At 43.5% G+C, this 13,500-nt stretch overlaps 1 protein-coding gene across 1 annotated transcript in view; it reads right to left on the bottom strand.

Annotated features, from left to right (window-relative positions):
- The window catches only part of ELP3 (elongator acetyltransferase complex subunit 3), an 805,914-nt gene that overhangs the window by 663,553 nt on the left and 128,861 nt on the right, over positions 1–13,500 (bottom strand). Inside the window, exon 7 of the mRNA XM_086928018.1 lies at positions 12,574–12,728. Within this exon, the coding sequence (XP_086784144.1) occupies positions 12,574–12,728 (155 nt within the window). The remainder of the gene's footprint in view (positions 1–12,573; positions 12,729–13,500) is intronic.

Below are 13,500 nucleotides of genomic sequence, written 5' to 3'. Positions count from 1 at the left end.
TCCCTAGGCGGCAATCTGCCCGCCCGGCGTTGAGGGCACTGCACTGGCTCCCTGTGAAGGACCGGGTGAAATTCAAGTCACTCTGCATCGCCCACAAAGTCCTGCACGGGGTGGGTCCACCTATTCTTGAGGAGATGGTCCAGCCCTATAAGGCCTCTCGTTCCCTCCGCTCTGACCACCAACATCTCCTTCAGGTTGGCAGGGTGAAAAAGGCAAGAACTGGGGGCAGAAGGTTTTCAATAAATGTGGCCTCCTTGTGGAACTCACTGCCCTTACAACTGCGCTCCGAAGCCAGTCTCTTCAGGTTTTGTAAACTTTTAAAAACTTTTTTGTTCTCTGTTTAATCCTTGCATTCTTGTAGCTGTGTTATTTTCTGATAAGCGCGGGGATGCCTATTGGTAACCAGGCGCTATACAAAACTCGCAATAATAATAATAATAGATTCCCTCCTAACCGCACTGCCATGTAATGTTTCATCACAGTTTCCTATTTTTACATTAAAGACAAAGTGTAATCTTATTTCATATATTTTAAAGGGGAGATTTGTATAGCAATCTTCCCCTCACTCCCCTGCGTCAATGCGACTTTGTTATTACATTTCGAAGCTTACTATTTCCTGTTTTAGGAGGAGTCAATGTTCCAATCCATAAAGAGAAATTGGGGAAGTACCCTTTAAAATTAAAGGCATCACCTAGGTTTTTATTTGCAGAGAATGTGAACACTAAATAATAGTTTCTTGATGCTACTGCACCGACTGAACCCAACTAATAATGTATAAATTAAGTGTTTAGCAGGGAATGGCAGACCTTAAATCTTTTCCTGGCGTGGAGTCTATTCTCAAGGAGCACAGTTAGTTCCAGAAAAGGAAAAATGAGAAACGGACAAACCCATCATTTCAAAACTTGCAGAAGAGGAGATGGGACACCTGCCTGTAAGGTAAGGATTTTTTAAATGGCTGTTTATTAAGTTTTATCATTTATGACATTCATGTCATATCCGTTCCCTTGTTTGTTACAGTCAGACAGTATCAAACTTCAGGACAGCGATCTCTTTCAAGAATAACAAAAACAACATCCACTCCTCCATGCCCCCCATCAATCTCTTGCACTTTTTCCTTATGAACAGGCAGTCCAGTCTTGGCATTGCCACTTCATAAAGAGTGCTCTTGCCTCACTCTTGTGTCTCATGCAGTATCCTTTGTGTAGCTTTCCTGTATGAGCCCTCAACCATCCTTGGCTAGGATACCTTGTGTTATGTGAATGTGGTCTCAGGGGCACATTGCTGATGTTACTGTGTGGTGATTAAGGAGTTATGTCGCAAAGCACTCGTCGCCATGGTGCGCGTTTGTCTAAATTTGGTGTCAATGCCAGTGTGATGGTGTCCCAGCCATAGTGCACGGTGGCTTTGCCTGTTGTCCTTTGTTTCTCAGTAGCTGCCATCCTGGCTTGAGTCCATTTCTTAACATCCTGTAACCATAATTTCAAGGTTGGGCATCTACTGATATTCCTATTCATTGCCATATTAGTTTTTTTAGCAAGGACTTGCGCCCAGCCCCTTTGGTCCACGCATCTGCCCAACATAGCAGGGGAGTCATCTCTAGCCTTTTTCCGTCACCTTAGAGATTGTTGCCATCTTTTCCCACTAGTATTGTTTAATCAGTGAACATTCCCATACCATGTGGGAAAAGACTGCTTACATTGGTTGGCATCTGGCACACTGGTCGGAGGCACCCAGTTACATTTTTCAATTCTAACTGGGGCCAAGTAAGTCTAGTGTAAGTAGCTAAACAGGGATAATGTAAAGTATAGGTTTCTTGTCACCTTCTTGGTGTATTCCAGATGTCTGCTCTACTATTACTAAGTGAGTTCCCAATCAATCTTTTCCTCCCATTCTCATTTTATGTGGTATGGTCACTGCATGTCTGATTGCACAATTATGTTATTATGGATAGTCCTGAGTGGTTCATTTTCTTCCTCCCTAATGTCAGTTTGGCTGCCCGTTTTAAGTTAGGAATTGGCCCAGGCCCAACCCCTATGTTTCCCTCATTTCCTCAAATGTATAGTTTCCCATTTGATTTAGGTATTTCACGGTTCGAGGCTCCCAGCCCTCCCTTCACTAGCAGTCGCAAAGCATTGCCCACGACTATTCTTCTCCTGCATATTCCCCATATCAGCTCTGATAATAGGGTGTTCAAGTCCTTTAAGAAAATATTTTTAGGAATAGTGGGCAATGCAAAGAAATAATAAAGGAGTCTAGGTTGTCTAATGTGCACTCTCACAACCCTTCTCAATACTGACATGTTCAGTTTACACCAGAAGGGGATTGAGTGCTTGATTTCTGTTATTGTCTTCCCGCGTTTACTATTCTTGACTTTATCATCTCAATTGTACACCAGCACACCCAAATATTTGAACATTTCTCCTTCCCATTTAAGTACAACTTCTGGTTCATCATATTCAGCAGCTACCAGAGGAAAGGCATACTTTTTCCAGATTAACTCGGAGTACCAATATGGATCTGAACTGGTGAGGTCTCTTAGAAATAATAATGCATCATCGGAATATAAAGAAATTCTACGTAGACTATGCAGCAATGGTAAGCCCCATTCTTGACCTCTGCTTCGCATTTCACATGCTAGCGGCTCCATTGCTAGTGCGAAAAATAAAAGAAACAATAAACACCCCTCTCTCAACCCCCTTTCTTGGCCAATTTTCTGAAATTACTCAACCTCTGCAAACTCTTGCAAGTGGATCGGAGTAGAGAAACTTTAATAACATCAATATTCATTTTCCAAAGACCATCCTCTTAAAAACTTCAAAAAGATAAGGCCAAAGGAGCATATTAAATACCTTTTCTATATCAAGAAAAGCTACCGCAGGGTACTAACCCATCTGTGATGTGTTATCCATGATTTGTCATGATGTAGAAGAGAAAATCCAGTATAATGTGTATCTGATCTGTTATGGCTAGGTATAAACCTACTTTGATCGTGGTACACTAGATCTTTTATCATTGGCATTAATCTATTAGCTACTAATATCCCCAGTATTTTATAGTTGGTGTTAAGTAGGGCTAAAGGTCTTTACAACTTTATGTTAAGGGACTCTCCTCCTGTGTGAAAATGCTCCCTTGAGCTACTGAGCTGACAAACTTATGATAATGCACCAGCGCCGAGTGAGTGGTACATAAACCTGAGAAGAGCATGGGCAGCATTTCCAGCACACCCAAAACGATCTGTTGGTCTCTACCGATGAAGGAATAGATCCAGAAACATGTCTATAGTAGCACAGCACAGGCTGCACCAACAAGGGTGAAAAATTAGATAAGACTACTGAAGTAAGTGTTATCATGCACTACATTTACCATGAAGCATTGAGGCGAATTGAGTACAGGGATTTGAGGCAGTGTGCTACCACCCTCCTTCTGTTTGAATAGGCCTGAGCTAATGCCTTCTCTGGGAAGGTAAAACTGATTCTGACAGTTAGCCTTTATCTGCAAGGAGCTCCCGTCAACTCCAGTAGCCTAACCTGGATTTTGTTCTTTGCCAATTGCCCACCGGTTTCACCTGTTATATGCCCCTGTATGGTTCAGAGGGCAGGAAAAGTGTTGGTCTGAATTATCTCCTTTATGTCCCCTCCAATTCTTCACTTGTTTCTGAGGGGCTTGTTTCTGTTATTCCTAGGCTTTATTCCCTGGAAGGGAGAACCTCTTACCCACTCTGTTTGTGGCCTCCCAGAGGTGGTTGGCTCTTTTGTAAAGGTATACTGGTATTTGTGTACAGGGGGTGTGGTTCTCTAGCTTTAGCTGACTTCTCAACCGCTATTTACTCCATTGCAATCTGGCCACTCAGCCTGTTCGGTGTTATAGCCCAGTCAGGAACTTGAGATACAAGGACAAAGTCTGACTCACCGTCTCCTGTATCAGACTGTCCAGATGTAGAGGCTGGTCTTTGTCTTACTTGGCCACTTTCTATTGGAATAACGTAAGTATGCCACATCCATACTTGGCCCTGACCAGATCAAATTCAGGAAACTGCTCAAGACAGTTTTGTTTTAACTCCGATTTATCTCCCGGGTTAGTTTGTCCGCTAAATTAAATTACTGTAAGATTACATAACAGAACATTCCCATACCATGTGGGAAAAGACTGCTTGGGTGAACAGGGGGGGCCTTCATGTTTCCGCCTCCGGGCAGGACTAGTCCTTTGTTAAACACCTCCATGGATGCTCCAGATCCTCTCCACACTTCTCTCTTTTCCATTCTCCCGTCTGGTCAGCAAGGTCTCGGTGAGCTCGGCACCCCATAATTTTTGCGGCAGTCACGCCGCCTGCTTTTCACCTTTCACTCCGTTCTCTCCTGGTTAAGGGCCGGATGCTTGTTTTCATATGCAGGGGTACAGGGCCGGCTGCCTGTCCATGAGAGCAGCTCATGCTCCGCTCTGGTCCAAGAATGGGGTCAGCATCTTCCTGGTCTGCTCTGTGACTTGGTACCTGCTGGGTTCGGTGCTATGTTGATATTTAGTTCTTGCCTAGGAAGCACATGCATGCTGTCTCTTCGAGACATGCTGTATCTACAATATGGGCTTAGAGCACCGTGCATCTTTTTCATTGGTTCCTCTTACGGTCCTTTGTAAATGCTGGCTTTTGGTTGGTAAATACGCTTAGTAGTCCCTCTGTGAGCTTTAGGTCGGGTTATCGAATAAACTCACGGACACAGGGGATCTGGGTAACGAGGGTTTTATTGTTTTATATTGTCGTCTCTTCTGTACAGGCACTCTGTAGAAAGGGAGCGGGTTTTCGGCGTCCTCTGCCGCTTGTTTCGCAGTTCCAAACCGCCGTGATTCCCGGTGCCTCCTGGGTGTTGTAGGCCTTGCTTCTGCCGTCTCGACTCCCGTCCGGAACGCCGCCCCAGAAAGAAAGAAACCAATATCTAGGCAAAGGATTTAGATGGCTGTTTAGGGTAGGGAAGTGAGGGACCACCGTGCTCACAAAAGTTATGGTGCCGATAAGGTGAAGGGTGGGGATTTGGTGCACAGATGGTCGGGTGTATCGTCTCACGGTGGTTTGCCCCACTTACGCCCTGCCCACCCCGTGAACCGTGACCGTACCTGCTCTAGCCACACTTCGAAGGAAGTGTGGCTGGGCGATGCGTCTTCCCGTTGGCCTCCCGGCTTGTCGCAGTCGTCTCGGTTCCTTCGCCCCTCTGCTCCGCAGGTCGGTGATTCGCTGCCTTCCTCGTCTCTTGCCTCCGTCCTCCGCTGTTCTTCTCCTGCCTCCTCCAGCCGATGTTCCACGCTCTTCTCCTCTCCCGTCCTCCTCCGCTGCTCTCCCGCCTCCTCCTCGCTCGCAATCCTCTTCTTTGGTTCTCCGTCCGCCACTCTGCTTCCTCCTCACGCCACCACTCTCCACTCCCTCCGGGTGTAACACACACCTGAGTCTGCTTTGGGCGTTGCTTTACCTCCGGCAGGTGGCGGGCTCAGGGTCCAGCTCCGCCCAATTAAAGTAACACGGCTCCTCAGGGTCACGTAAGGGGTTGAACCAGTCGTCAGCCGTCTTCCATGTGTCGGTGTGCTGTGCAAAAAGAGGGGACACAGGTAAAGGTAAGCCTGAAGGGCCCGAGTCCGGGTCCTCCTCGTCACACTCTCCTTTTGGACTTTTGTATCCTCCCATGAGGACTGCACCTGTAACATGTGCTCTTACTCTTCATGTTATTGGGGATAATTTGAGAGCACTCCTATTTTGTTGGCCTGTCTGTGCTCTTGTTAAGTGTTCGTGTTTTGTTTACCTTGTGCGCCGGCTTTCTTTCTGCGTGTGCTGCCGATCACCTTTTATCAGCACAGCGCCTGTGCACAGTCACCGCACTGCATGTTCCATTAAGTGCCGTGGCCGTGAATCGAGCACAGTGTTGTCTTTTCCCTTTGCTCCCCCAATGCACGTAGCATGCAACACGATAACTGCAATCACCAGTCAACACACTGCCAAGGAGTTGACGCTTTCCAGGTTGAGCACTTCCCTTGCCCCTGTCAATATGTAATGGTTCCTGAACTATTACCCAACTCTTGGGAAGATTATTTTTTCAAGAGTCGAAATCTTTAACAATATATTGTTGTACCATTTTTTCAAGATAATAAGGTGCTTTGTGTTCTGAAATTATATACTATCGTATAGAACACCCACAGAAAATGAATTACCTCTAAACACTTCCAGGGTAAACATAACATTCCATTTTTTAAAATAAATAAAACAATTAACACACATATTTACCAAATATAAGAACTGGAACACTAGACCAAATACTTGGTCCAGGGTCAATACTTTTTTCACGGCAGGGAAGCCGGGATCACAAAATTCAGTATGCATGTGTCCGTAACAAGCAACTTATCTGAAGAGTCACATCTGTATTTATTAAAACCCAACATTAATTCTGTAAAAAGCACACACTCATAAACACACACACGTGCACAAACACACTCTCACTCACATTCTCCTTTCATCCTCTTAACATGTTTTATATATTTATTTTATTAACACAAAATTCTAATGCTACAATACTATTTTTGTATTGCGCTCTCACATCCAAACTGCTTCTTGCCAGTAATGAGTAAGATGCTATTGGACTGGACATGGAGGGAATCAAACATGTAGTAATATTGCAGTAGGATCAAATATGCTTAGAATCCTTGAATATAACAAAACATTACACTACACTTCTTAAAACAAATCACATGTGGCACTTGGTTTGTTGTCAAATACATTTCCACAGTGCTATAAACTAAACTAAACACATACTAAGTTAAAGGGAGTCTTCAGTGATATAAGACATCATAAAATGTGTGATTAGGACTTTCTTTAAGTGTTTAGCTGTCTCCATTAACTTGTAAACTTCACTTTTTATCACTGCCACCATTTCAGTCTACTAGAAAAACGAACAGAGCATACGCCATTTTTAGGTCAAGCCAAGGCAACGTGCATACACTGTCTTCAAGACATAATGCTACTGGAGTAAATATGGGCTTTACCTCTTAAAGATTACTATAGGGTTCATTACCGGTTTTGTTGTCGGTTGATGATTTATGGAGAATTACGTACTTTGCAAATAGTGAATTTCTTGATGACTAGGAGTGATATTTAACGTCACTTATTTACTGAACGATGCTTGTAATGTGCTGCATGGCTAAACACTTTAAGGGCCAAAGGCGAGACCTATTGGCTATGCAAATGCTTGATTCTCCCCCGGCGGCCGCAGGAAAATCCTCTAAAATCCAGCCTAGTTGGAGTGTAAGTTATTCCCTACCTGCCTTTACCGGCCTCCCAATGATACAAGTTTGCCAAAATTATTCCCATTTTTGAGGCAGTTTCCAGGGAGCAGGTGAAATACCATGTGTGTGACGCGATCTTGGTCTTGCCATGCCTACATAGGGAAATATATTAATAAAAATATACTAAACTGTTGATTTAACAATAAGACAGTATCATGCTGCAGCAAACACTGTTTGCAGGGTGGAAAAAATCCTTTGCGCTCTTATCATAAGGTACACATTCTGCACTGACAGGCATCCGGAAATACAAGATCTTGCCTTCCGCTTTGTGTTCTGAGATAGGAAGTATTTCCTTTTCTTTGTCACCGCTTGTACATGTTTTTCAAAGAAAGAAATCAATAAGCTAATTGTCCACTAATTTCCTTCTTTGATAGAACAACTAGCTGCCAGGAGGCCATGGATCATTCATCGGGCCCTTTCTACTGGGATCTTTGTGAGTAAGTTACTCGGACTGCCAAGCGCGGGAAGCTTTTGGGCTACCGTCCTTTAATGAGGCAGACATCGCATGTTCTAATCAGTAGTGTAAGGTTTTAAGATTCGACACACACTGTCCCTAATCAAGGCCCATTATAACCCAATCATCAAGAGGAACCAAGACCACAAACACAAACAGGACAGACACTGAATATTTAAACCCTGCATATTCATTATGAAACAATGGGTTTTAATTATCTAAAAGAATAACGAGGGATGCAAGCCACAGTTCTGCTTACAAGTCAATCCAAGTCCTACAAGCGGAGGACGAAGAGGCATGGATCCTGGAGCATTCTCCCAGGCATCTTGGAATATTCCATTACACATGAGAGCTTTCTTCGAAGTATGATGCCTTGCAGAGCAATCAGTTCCTTAGCTAGATATTTATGAGTCCTTTGATATCAGTAAACATGACTATACAAGGAATAAGAACCAGATTAGCTGTTGCGAAAGAAGTGATGTTCTAAGTATTTCAACTATTTACATGGCTCTGCGGTGCTTTTAGAGTCAAGATGGCCATTTACTCCCACACAGATAAATCCTACATCCTTTCAGTGCATGTATATCTCTTGCATGGGGTGGTTGAACAAAGTCAAAAACCTGCATTGAGGTCATAGTTTCTCTAAAGTACTTGTGATAATCTGTGTCTTTATTTCCTTCTACTGCATTGGCATCTAGGTGCTCCAGATGGCTCCCAGCCAGGATAATACTTGAACTAAAAATGGGCTAGTGGCCCTTTAAATCAGGTCTTTGATTGTGCCCAGCTGGAAGTGAAAAAAAGAAAGCACCCTCACCCCCTGCAGGTTGCAGCAACGAACGGAATGCAGGCAATGTGCGAGTGTTGCTGAATTGTGTCCTGGTGTCTGAAAAGGACACCAGGACAAATTTAGCATATTTTACTGGGTCCAGACCGAGTCCAAGATCTGGCCCAGAAATAGCTGCCGGAACCGGTATCTAGCGCGATCCCCCTACTTTCCTCTACTGGCATGAGAAGCACACTATGGCACTTGCACTCACAATGAGTAATCTAGCAAGGAGTCCCTTAGGCAGATGGGGAAACGATTACCATAACAATCCATTTCAAGAATACATTAAAATATTCAATTAGAACAGTAGTGGGGTAATCCATGTTTGCCTCTAGAAACCATCTGAAGCACCATAAATCAGCTTTCAAATAAAAGACTATTTCTAGCTGTTTTTATACTGCTGTACGAGGCTATAAAGAGGCAAGAAGCGAAACAACAGATTGGTTTTCAAAACACAACTAGTGCCAAGGTTACAGAACCCAGAGGGACAGTACCTGCCATTCATTGCACTTTATCAGAGCAACTGAACAAGTGGATAACATGGCCGTCAATTCACCAAGTAACATACACTCCCTTAAATGCTGAGGGTTTACAAATCCCCTCCCCCTCCATGCATGGAGACGTTATTTTTTATGTATGGGCAGTCTACTCTTAAGCCTTCACAACTATTTTTCCACAAAATGTATCCAGGCCAAACCTATATCCTTTTTTCGGCACATGTTCTGAATTCTAAAGGAGCCCAGGATTTGTGGATACACCTGGGGGAACAATAGCTAAAGTGTAGTAAACTTTTTATTTTTTGCGAACAAATCTAATGTACATAAAAGCATGGCGAGCAAATGCCAACAAAGCGTTTGCTGTGCTAAAATCACCCTCCTTCCAGTTTTTAGTGACAGAAAATTGCAAAATCAGTGGTTAAAAAAATTATATTTTTTCCAACTCTAAGTGGTACTCAATTTTTCCGTTTTCCTGGATTTCTACCTACTTGCAGATTGTGCTTCCCCTCCCAAAAGCTGCTAGAAACCGGGGCATTGTTGCAGACAACCAAATCTCAGTGGTGAACCAGGTCAACACAGTTGCGTCAACATGCTTTCTCACCCATACAATGCTCAGGAAGGTATTCAAATGGATCATGCTCAATGTCCACAGAACAGTGTTACAAGCCCTTATCAACAGCAGGCTCGTCTACAGCAATTCCCTTTAAGCTGGCATCGCGGCACAGCTAATGAACAGACTCAAGGTGGTGTAAAACACGTCCACCAGACTTTCACTGAATTTACCACCCCGGACTCCCATAATCAAGCCCCTGAGAGACCTCTACTGGTTCCCGTTCCAGAAACGCTCCTGCGTCAAACTTCTCACCCACGCTCACAGGGCTCTGTACTATCATGGCGCATCATACTTCAATGGCCACATCCACATCCCAACAAGACACCTCGAACTGTCTGGCCTACTACTTGACCACGTCCCCAGTTGAGCCAAAGCTGCTGGACGCACTTTCTCCCCGAAACATATGAACTTCCCTTCCCCATGAGGTCAGCCAGCTCAGTCCTGAAGTTCAGAATGCAACTGAAAACCTGGCTCTTCCAATAGGCCTCCAGTGGACATTCCAGTCACCCCCTTCTATCAGGAGCAAGGGTACTCTTCTGCGTAATATGCACACCCTACAAATAAATACCATAACATAACATCCAAATTTACCTGAATTTGTTTTTAAAATGCTACAACAGTTATGCACACCATACAAGAAAAATGTGAAAGCCTTGTGAAACTCATGAGCCTGACTGCATTCCCCTTACCTTTCTAGAAACTCAGACTTTGCGACCGGGCCAAGAGTTGCATGTTTAGAGACACTAGGGAGGTTCCCGACTATGTTACCTCTATGGCAGAGGCACTCTTAGGACATTTGAAGAGAATGAAGTAAGATAAAACATCATGCAATCACAGAGATTTCACTATCATGAGCTTAGAAAATGAACACTGCAGCCATTGGTCAGAAAAGGCAATAATAAAAGATCCCCCAGAGCTTTTGAAAAATGTCTCCAGAAGCTCACAACCACTAAACAATTAATGTCCAAAATCTACATGATTTTCAACGAGACAGACCCTGTAAAACGTGCATTCCAAAGACAGACATTGAGAGGAAGTATGCACTCAGTTGTTAGTCAACTTTGCAAAATGCGCACAATGAAACAATATGCTGCATGAGATCATGTATAGGTGGCACTACACACAAGAGAGGCTGAATAAATCAGATCAGACTAAGCTCAGTGTTTGTTGGAGACAATGTGGTGAAGAAGGCACAATTTTGTATATACTGTGGTCCTGCCTGAAGCTTGCACTGTACTGGGAGAAGGTCTTAACAGCATTTCTCAAATAGCAGGGAGGGAAATAGATAACTGGCCAGAAATTATTATCTTAGGCAACACAATAACAACAATGTAATGGATGGAATGCTTGAATTAATTCTTACAGAAAGTGAGAGGGACCCTTTAAACGCCCAAAGGACTAGGGTTCAATCAAAAAGAAGCAGAGAATTGTCCTTTGGAGACTACTTCACCACCAATGTTTTATACTCAATCAATCAAAATTATATACATCCAAACTTGAGGGTTCCCATTCTGCCCAAAAAGCAGTGTGCTCACACATACAAGTAAAGTACAAAGTTTTAAAGACAATTTATTGATAAAAGTATCCCAAAATGTAAAAAAAGTTGTCATACAGCATACATTGTATACAAAAGCAGCAGCGGCATCATCATATGAATCCACATAGAATTACAAATACAGTGCAGATAAACAAATTAAAAACCTGGCGAGAGTTAAAAAAGACACTACTGTTTGTGATAAGAAACCATATCCATAAGAAGAAACATTGAGGCTGAACCATGATATATTGCAGTCTGTCAGCATGAAGGGTAACAGCCCACTGAATGGGATTTGGGTGTACAGGCGTGTTCCAGTGGCACAGTGATTACGTGACCAAAGTCTGGGCTCAGTTATGGTTCTTTCCTTCTAATTCTCACTTTTGTTGTGGTTGATGTTTGTTGGTGGTTAAACCAGTAGACCCTCTCTGAACCCTGTCTCCGTATTCATCATAGGGAGACCCATGTGTAATGCCAGCCTCTGTCCAGGTTCTGGCTCTGACCACCACATTGATCACCTCCTCCATCTTCTCCTCTTCTTTCCCCTCAAAAGCATGTTCTCAACATCTCCAGACCCCCATTGGCTGCCATACCTTCTGCCACAGAAAGGATAAGGAAGAGCAGGAAATCTATCATATCGTTGTTGTAGCACTCATGGGTGTAAAGCAGGGGAGTTATCAGCACCCTAAAAAAACGATGCCATCCTCCTTAACAACCAACAACATGCCTATTCAAGGTCTCCCCACACCCCAGAATCTCTCGACCCTGGAACTCCTCTGGTCCTCCTCCAATTTCCTCACGCTCAACCATTATTTTATTTTTTTTTACTTCCCTTGTGCTGACTTTGGCTTTCAGCTCTCAACTTCACTGCCTTCTCCACTTCCTGCCAGGCAGGGGGTGCTAAAGCAGCTCCACGGCCCAGAGAGGCCTGTGGTTCTACAACGACAAGGCCAAGGTTGAGAGGTCTTCCAGGAGTTTCAGTCACTCATTTCCCAAGACCTTTTTATTGCAGGTGACAGCATCAATAGCAGCTGCAACTCAAACAGGGCAAGCAGAGAGGAAGGTAATAAAATTAATTTATGAAAACAGGAGAGCAGGGGTAAGAGCTCCTGGGGTGACCATCAACTGTGACCCACAGGCTACATTAGGTACTCGGAGCATGTTGCTAAATAGCACTTCAGTACAGATGAGCTGTATGGTTGCCGGCCATGGTGGGAGGTGCAGAGTATATGTTCAAGTCTAACTAACCCCACTAATTCCCAAGTCATTGATGATCATTAGAGACAATAACACATTTAATTTTCAGTGATATAACAGTTCCAACACGCTCACCTGACCGCCTCTGCCACATTGTTTGATGTGTGCCCAGATAAGGCATCATGCAAGTTCCGGATGAAGAAGTCTCTGTAGTCTTCTGGAAGTGCCATGAATGTGCCACCCATCACAATGAACTCCACTTTGTCCACACTGTGACCCAGCTGCTTCAACTGCAAACAGACAAAGAAGGTCAAAGGACATCCTGCACGATTTGTTACAAAGCAGTGCACCAATAGTCATTGGGAAAACACATTTCCCCTAAGATATTGAGAGGACTTTAGCTAAAGTGTATAGCGAGCTCTGTGACAAAGCACATCTGAAATTTTGTTTCATGTCTGAATTCAAATGGAATCCTACTAGGAACAAAAGAGGCTACTGTACGACCCTGCTGGGAGTCCCAAAAAATTCTGGACTTTAGGCATCCTGATTTTGACATTTGGTCAGGGACGGAATTCTTTAATGACTGATTTATCAATTGTTTGTTTCTATTAAAATCATTAACGATTCTCATTTGTGTACATCACAATGGTAACAGGATTAACATCAACCATAAGTCAGGCCTACTAGTGTATACAAGATGACTTTGTTTTAGTTAACAATATATATAAATATTCCACTTAAATGGTGTTGGATCAGGTGGCCCAATGTCTCCTGCAAAGCAGAGTCTCTCACATTTCCTGTACCTCAAATTCTGGTTGTTTCTGAACCATGACAGGAGTAGGAGTGAGAATGCCTCTGTAAAATGGATCAAGAATATCAGGTTATAGTGGAAAAGTATTGAACCCAAGATGTAACTTCCAAGTAGAAGGACGATAAAGGCGATAAATTAAAGGGTTTATCTGGCCTATTACAACAAAGGAACAAATAAAGGGAAGTCTCAACTTGAAGCGGAATGTCTGAGCAGAAAGGAATTGAGCAGACAACCAAACACTATCAACAGGA

This window comes from Lissotriton vulgaris, chromosome 6, assembly GCF_964263255.1.
Source record: "Lissotriton vulgaris chromosome 6, aLisVul1.2, whole genome shotgun sequence".
In the NCBI taxonomy this organism is placed as follows: domain Eukaryota; kingdom Metazoa; phylum Chordata; class Amphibia; order Caudata; family Salamandridae; genus Lissotriton; species Lissotriton vulgaris.
The sequence above is the reverse complement of the archived record's forward strand: the minus strand, read 5'-3'. Positions and strand labels throughout refer to the sequence as shown.